This window comes from Octodon degus, unplaced genomic scaffold (assembly GCF_000260255.1).
Source record: "Octodon degus isolate 3935 unplaced genomic scaffold, OctDeg1.0 scaffold00163, whole genome shotgun sequence".
Taxonomy (NCBI): Eukaryota; Metazoa; Chordata; class Mammalia; order Rodentia; family Octodontidae; genus Octodon; species Octodon degus.
In genome coordinates this window covers 1,800,307-1,808,280 of record NW_004524739.1, presented here as the reverse complement: position 1 = coordinate 1,808,280, position 7,974 = coordinate 1,800,307, and the positions used below count along the sequence as shown (strand labels likewise).

The following is a 7,974-nucleotide window of genomic DNA, read 5'->3' as shown; positions in this document are numbered from 1 at the left end:
TGTGTGTGTGTGTGTGTGTGTGTTTGTGTGTTGAATCCAGAGATGTTCTACCATTAAGCTAAACCCAGCCCTTGTTTGTTTAAATTTTTTTCATCTTGAATCAGTGTTTCACTAAGCTGATCAGGCTGGCCTCAATGAACTTGACTGTTGTCTGCATAAGCCTCTTAAGTAGCTGGGATTATAGACGAGTGTGACCACAGCTCGTGTGAGGATTTTTAATGTCTTAGATACCTCTTCCTCTCTAACACCTAAAACAGTGCCAGTCACATAGGGGACCTTAAGTAAATGTTGTTTAAACGAATGTGAAGATTTGTATATGTTATAAACATTCTAATTTTTGTTTTATTTAATTTTGTGTGTGTGTATGTGTGTGTGCAGGGTTTCACCATGCAGCTTGGACTCATAGTGGTCCTCCTGTTTTCAACCTTCCTAGTGCTGGGATTACAGGGATGTGCCACCACGCCTGGACTCTAACTTTTATTTTTATCATTATTATTTTTTATGTATGTAGGACAGGATCTACAGTGTCTCACTACGTAGATAAGACTTGTTGGGGCTGGTGAGATGGCTCAGTGGTCTAAAGCACCTACTTAGAGCAAGCTTGGCAGAGTACAGGGACCGTGGTTCAATCCCCCAGCACCACATGCCAGCCAGCCCTGCCCCCTGGTGGGCTGAGCTGGCCACGCACACACATACATAAATAAATAAAATTAAAAAAAGACTTGTGATCCTCCTGTTTTCAGCCTCCCAAGCATTGGGATTAGAGGCGCACACCACCATGCCCAGTCTCAGATGCCGTCTCTCCCCTGGAGCGAAGCCAGCATGGCATGCCAGGGATTGAACCCCAGCCGCTACGCTCTGCATAAGCAGGCGCTTTAGTTTGCTGAGCTATCTGGCCAGCCCATCTAACTTATAATTTTTTAAAAAATCACAGAACAAAAAGTTGCTCCTTAGAAAAACCAGTAATAACTCATAATTCATAAAGGACCTAAGTATAAATAACAGTAACAAAACGAAAGCACAGTTAGTAAGGAGGGAGATTCCATTATTTATTTATTTTGTCGGCAAAGAAGAAAATGATCATTTTTATTCCTGGTAAGAGTGATAAGCGGCCAGGGAGATGGCTCAGGGCAATAAGTGCTTGCCTGGCACTCCCCAGTTCCACCAAAAAAAAAAAAAAAAAAAAAAAAAAGAGTGATAGCTTGCATAATACCTCTAACTTAGAATGCATTCAATAAACATTTGTGGAATGATGTCTTTTTTTTTTTTTAAGGAAATGGATGTGTACTACCTTGAAAATATAAATGTAAACTGGTATACCTCCTCAAAAATCAGTCTTTATCAAAATCATCAGTCATAATAGTGTTGCCCAACAGCTCCACTGCTGGGAATCTAGCTCTTCTATTTTATAACTAGCTTTGTATATATAGTTTAGATATTTTAGTGACACTTGCAGCAGCATCACTGAGACCTAAATGTGTGTTTGTATTTTATCTGTTAGGACACCGGTGGAGAAAATACTGTGGTCCCTCCAGAAACGTATGTGAAGGTGGCTGGCCATCTGAGATCCTTTCAGGTAAAGTCGGAATAGAATGGCAGCTAAATTGTGTTTGCATGAAGTAGTCTCTGGATTCAAGTCTGGGTCTAGGGTACCTAGTGATAGAACCGCTATGTTTTGTGTTTTTTTTTGTTTTGTTTTGTTTTGTTTTGTTTTTGTTTTTTTTTGCGGAACCAGGGATTGAACTCAAGCCCTTGCACTTGCCAGGGAAGCGCTTATTCTACTGAGCCATCTCCCCGGCCAGAACCACTATGTTTAATGGGAAGTTATTTTCTTTTCCTCTTATTCAACAGGAAGTAACTGGGTTTATTATCTTAATAGAAAAGTAATAGCTGGGCATGGTAACACACACATCTAATCCTTAACTTGGGAGGCTGAAGCAGGAGGATCAACGTGAATTACAGGCCAGCCTGAGCTATATAGTATGTTCAAGGCCAGCCTGAACAACAAAGTGAGGCCCTGTCTCAAAAAAAAGAAGAGGCAACTCATTTGGGACCCCTCCTATCTCTCAGGAGCTATTTCCATTACGCGTTTCTATTCTCAATAAATTTCTCTACTCTTAGCCTCCATTGTAGCAGGCATAGTGGTACATACCTATAATCCCAGCCCTTGAGAGGCTGAGGCAGGAGGATTGCTATGAGTTTGAGGCCAGCCTGTACTATAAAGTGAATTCAAGGTCAGCCTCAACTTCATAGTGAAGCCCTGTCTCAAAAAGACAAAAAAAAAGTAACAGAATGATAGAAAAAGAACAGAGGAGCCGGGGAGATGGCTCAGTAGAATAAGTGCTTCTCTGGCAAGCACAAGGGTCTGAGTTCCAGCCCCGGTTCTGCAAAAAAAAAAAAAAAAAACAGAATGCATCTCTACCTACAATTGATAAATGTGGCATGTGTTAGAGGTAGAAGGAAGAACATTGGATTCAGGAAGATAGGCTGATTGGATTTGTCATTTTGTTTTGTTTTATGTTATTTTGCTTGGTTTTGCAGCCTTGAGCAAATCATGGATAACTGAGCTAGTTTGGTTTGTTCTTCATTGTTGACTATACTTGGATGGCCTTGATTTAAAATTTGTTGGGGTTTTTGTTTTTTTTTTTTTTTTTTAGCTTTTTAATTTTTTTGTATTTAGATAGGGTGTATAGGGTCCCACTGCATAGATCGGACTCAGTGATCCTCCTGTTTATAGCCTCCCAAGTGCTGAGATTACAGGCGCATGCCACAGCACCCAGTCTCAATCACTGTCTCAGCACGCCCCAGGGGCGGGGCCGGCACGGCAGGCCTGGGGATGGAACTCCTGGCCCCTGTGTTTGCCTAAGTAGGTGCTTTAATCCACTGAGCTATTTGGCTGGCCCCTTGATTTAAAATTTTAAATACATATGTAACAGATATTTTCCTCATATTGGCAAAATATTATAACTTAGGAAAGTGGGCGCACACGCCTGTTGTCCCAGCTACTCAGGATGCTGAGGTGTGAGGATCATTTGAGCCCAGGAATCCTGGGCTGCAGGGTGCTCTGCCGATTGGTGTCCACACTACGTTGGGCATCATCAGTATGGTGACTTTCCGAGAGGGTAGGACCACCAGGCTGCCTAAGGAGCGGTGAACCAGCCCAGGTTGGAGTCAGTGCTTTGACTTGAATCTACTCATCTTTTATTTACATTTTCATCTTTACTTTATAGAACAAAAAGAGCCTGGTAGCCTTTAAGATCATGCCGCTGGAGGATATGAATGAGTTCACCACGCATATCCTGGAAGTGGTCAATGCACACATGATGCTGAGCAAACCCATCACCCAGGTGAGCAGCCCCACGCTCGTAAAGCAGAGATACGGCTGTGCTCCGACCTTGAGGTCTTGACGTTTTTAAGGTTGAACTAGAAGAAAGGCATCAGGACATTTTCTCCATCAGCTTTCTTTTTATTCCACATGAAGCATTCATGTTTCTCTCAGAATGATGAATTCCTCTGCAAAGTGCTACATGCCTGCAATCCTAGTACTTGGGAGGCTGAGGCAAGAGAATCCCTAGTTTGAGGCCATCTTGGGCTACTTAGTGAGTTTATGACCAGCTTGAACTACATTGTGAGACCCTGTCTCAAAACACAAAAAGGAAAAAAAAATCATAAGTTCCTCTGACCCTATTACCACAGATGGCTGAGGCATAAGACAGCCTTCAGATAGACACATAGGCTGAGCCTGTAGCTCCACAGTCACCAGCCCATAATCAGAGAAAAATCTCAAATAGGACAGCATTTTGGTGCTTTTCTTCCAAGCAATTGCCTGGTAGAAAAAACTGTACTACTACTTTTCTTGAAATTATATTTCTTGGTCCATACTGAAATTTGTTCCATTTCCTGTTTGAATTCACTTTGGTGAGTCCCCTCTAGGACCAATCAGAGCATTAGTCACTTCTAGCATTGGAAAGTCCTTGCATGGCATGGTGAAGGAGGGTACGGTGGCAGAGGCTGGCGAATGGCTGGGCCAGTAGGAGTGCCAACACATCCCGCTCTGCACATACTTTGGTAGGCACCGAGAATGCAGACATGTTCTTTCAGTTGTGTTGGAAAAATATTCATTGAGGCTGCTGTGAATAGACCATTATTCTAAGCCCTTGGAATACAGCAGTGAACAAGGCAAAGTATCTGCCTTCAAACATGCACTCTTGGGAGAAACAAGCAACAGTCAAGGTGCAGACATGTAGGCTGAGGGGGTGGTGTGTGGCCGTAATCCCAGCTATTTGGGAAGCTGAGACAGGAGGATGGCCAGTTCAAATCCAGCCTGGGCACCTTAGCAACTTAGTTCTAAGACCCTGTCTCAAAATAAAAATGAAGGGCCAGCAAGATTAAGCACTTGCGAGACTGGGCATGGTAGCACATTCCTATAATCCCAGCACTGGGAAGGCTGAAAACAGGAAGATCACTATGAGTCCAAACTGTGTAGTGAGACCCTGTACCAAATACATAAAAATGAATAAGTAAATAAAAATAAGGAATTGGGATCTAGATCAGTGTGAAGGCCCTTACTTCAATTCCTAGTGCTGCCAAAAAAGAAAAAAAACAGGGCCAGGGAGATGGCTCAGTGGAATAAGCGCTTCCCCAGCAAGCACGAGGGTCTGAGTTCAATCCCCGGTTCCGCAAAAAAAAAAAAAAATACTTCCAGTATTGAGGTGCCTGAGAGTGGAGAAGAGAGTAATAGCGGGAACAGAATGGTGTGGCTTCAGGTAGGGGGAGAGCACGGGAGGGGAGGTGTCAGCACCCCCAGACTGGAGCAAGCGTAGCACCTCTCAGAGCACAGGAAGCTGGCCAGAGTGGAGTGAAACACAAGAAGAACAGGAGAAGGATCCAGACCCATGACGTGGAGGGCCTTGTATTTTGATGCTAAGATTTAGAAAGGTTCAGCCAGGGATGACATTGTCCGATTTGCCATGTCCTTTGCTAGCTCACCTGCTGCTGTGGGCACAGTGCACTCTGAGGCACCAAAGAGGGCAACCAGAGTCACTGGGAGGAGTGGTAGCCACAGCTAGGGAAGAAGGGGTTGACCCTGTGTATTCAGTAAGTAGAGCTGGCAGGAGTGATTCAGGGATTAGATATAAAACACAGAAAAGGAGGTTCCTGAAGGACTCCTGGGTTTGAGGCTTGAACAGCTAGATGAAGCTAGCAGAGGACAGTAAAATCCACAACTGTATTTGAAGCATGTATGAAATGCCATTTAGACATCCAGGTGCACAGGTGACAGGCTGGACCTGGGTGGGGGTGGGGCTAGAGATAGCGCTTTGGTGATCACTTTTCTATTGATATTTAAAGCTGTGGACACAGAGAGTTCAGAGCGCAGGGACTTGAGCACTGGGACACAGAACTTTAGAAGTCTGGACTGGCATAGTGTAACCCCAGTACTAGGGAGGCTGAGGCAGGAGGATCATTGCCAATTTGAAAACAGCCTGGACTACAGAGTGAGCCCAAGGCCAGCCTGAAATGCATAGCATAGCCCTGTCTCAAAAAGACCAAAAGAAAAAAAGATCAGACGACTTGCTGCCTAAAAGCAGAGATACGGCTGTGCTCCGACCTTGAGGTCTTGACGTTTTTAAGGTTGAACTAGAAGAAAGGCATCAGGACATTTTCTCCATCAGCTTTCTTTTTATTCCACATGAAGCATTCATGTTTCTCTCAGAATGATGAATTCCTCTGCAAAGTGCTACATGCCTGCAATCCTAGTACTTGGGAGGCTGAGGCAAGAGAATCCCTAGTTTGAGGCCATCTTGGGCTACTTAGTGAGTTTATGACCAGCTTGATGACCAGGAATTGATACTTTGTAAAATACTTTTTGTCTGAGTAGTTTCCTGTGTTGTTTTGAGACAGTCTTACCAGGTAATCCCAGCCTGGCCTTAAACTAAATCTTCCTGCCTCAGACTCTCTGGAATCCCAAGCATGCTTGAGCATATGCCATACCCACCTATCTTTTTTCTGAGATGTAGTACAGGCTGGCCTCAGTTCCTGGGTCAGGTCATCTTTCTGCCTCAGTGTCACTCCATCTGGTATGTGGCACTCCATCTGGTGCCACTCCATCTGGTGCCACTCCATCTGGTATTGTGGCACTCCATCTGGTATTGTGGCACTCCATCTGGTGTTGTGTAATGTTCTGAAAAGAAGATTTTAGGGAGAGGGTAGAGAGCCAGCATGTCAGCACATACCTGCAACCCCAGCATTATGTGAGGGAGTCTGGAGGACAGTCAGGCAAGCAGCGCAGTGGGAGCTGTGAGAGGGAACAGACCAAAGGCTTGTTAGAAAAGAACTAGAGGGCTGGAGAGATGGCTCAGTGGTCCAAAGCACCTACTTGAAACAAGCTTGGCAAAGCACAAGGACCACGGTTCAATCCTCTAGCACCACATGCCAGCCAGCCCCGCCCCCTGGTGGGCTGAGCTGGCCACACACACCCACACACAATAAATAAATGTAATAAATAAAAATAATTAAATATTTAAAAAATTTAAAAAAAAATAAAGTTTACTTCTTTCTGAAGTACAGTTAATGTTATTCTTCTCAAAAAAAAAAAAGAAAAGAAAAGAACTAGAGGAGAATTACTAACTTGCCTTCAGGAATGCCAGGGGAGATTTCATGAGGCAGTGACAGTTAAGTTGGACTTGAAAGGATTTACCAGATGGATGAGAAAAAGACTAGGTGCAGCTAGTGAATGGAGTGTGTGGAGCATGCTCAGGAGTGAAGACCCACCTGGTGTCCTGGCACACGTCTGTAATCCCAGCACTGGGGAGGCTGAGGCAGGAGGAACACCCCAAGTTCAAGGCCATCATGCACTACAAAGTGAGACCTTGTCTCTAAACAGAACAAAAAATTGAGTACACATTTTGACTTTTATTCTTACAGTGTGTGTAGCCCAGGCTGTCTCCAAACTTGCAGTAATTCTGGCTCAGCCTCCTGAGTGCTGGGATTATAGGCATGTGCCGCCGCTACACCCAGCTAAAAGTGTTATTTTCAAACAGTACAGAAGAGGGCCTGTGAGATAGGCCCTCAGAGAAGTCTGGGCATGGTGGTGCACGCCTGCAATCCCAGCTCTAGGGACGCTGAAAGTAGGATCACTGCTCAGAGCTATGTAATGAGACCTGTAACAGATACATTAAAAATAAGAAAAACAGTACCAGAAGGAAACTGCCTTTTTTTTTTTTTTTTTTTCATTTTTTGGACAAGGTCTCCTTGCAGTTCAGGCTGGCCTTGAGCTCACTTTATAGCCCAGGCTGGTCTCGAACTTGGAACGATCCTCCTGTTTGAGCCTCCTGAGTGCTGGGACTATAGGCATACACTACCATGCCTGGTTACCTCTGCACTTTTTATCTTAGAACTCATGGCCGTTTTGCTCATACAGGGCTTTCGCAGGGAGAGGCTTGCCAGTGCAACTGCCAAGCTGAGGTCATCCATGCAGACAGCGGGCTGCTGTGATCTCTCCCAAATCTGACTCTTGGGTAAAGGCAAGAAAATAGCCTCACCTAAATAACCAGCCTCAGCAAAGCGGAACAGGAGCCTAAAGCTGTGGGCCAGCTTGTGCATGAAATCCCTTCAGTGCACAGCTGTCTGTAAGTCTCCCTGTCCCACCTGCACACCAAGGCCTCTGCTCTACCCCTTAGCAGTTAGGTTGCTGTTAGGTTGTCTAGCTATTTTATATTTTCACAAGCAGAGGGAACCACTGAGTCCCCGTAAGCAGTGACGCAGTCCTAGCAGGTTATTCCTTGCGATGGTGGAGGTCGATTGGCACTCAAGGGACCGGGTAAGGGCTGAGGTGCCAGTCGGGAGGCGGAGCATGAGGAGGCTCATCAGGAAATGCTTGAGGGGCTGGTGAGATGGCTCAGTGGTCTAAAGCACCTACTTAGAACAAGCTTTGCAAAGCAAAGGGACCGCGGTTCAATCCCCCAGCACCATATG

General features: G+C 45.0%; 1 protein-coding gene and 1 pseudogene across 1 annotated transcript in view; one reads left to right on the top strand and one right to left on the bottom strand.

Moving 5' to 3' along the window:
* Rpa2 (replication protein A2) overlaps positions 1-7,974 on the top strand; it is a 22,377-nt gene that overhangs the window by 9,896 nt on the left and 4,507 nt on the right. Inside the window, exons 3-4 of the mRNA XM_004642964.2 lie at positions 1,502-1,576; positions 3,231-3,347. Coding sequence (XP_004643021.1) covers positions 1,502-1,576; positions 3,231-3,347 — 192 coding nt within the window. The remainder of the gene's footprint in view (positions 1-1,501; positions 1,577-3,230; positions 3,348-7,974) is intronic.
* Positions 6,248-7,974, bottom strand: part of LOC105743748 — a 2,816-nt pseudogene continuing 1,089 nt past the window's right edge.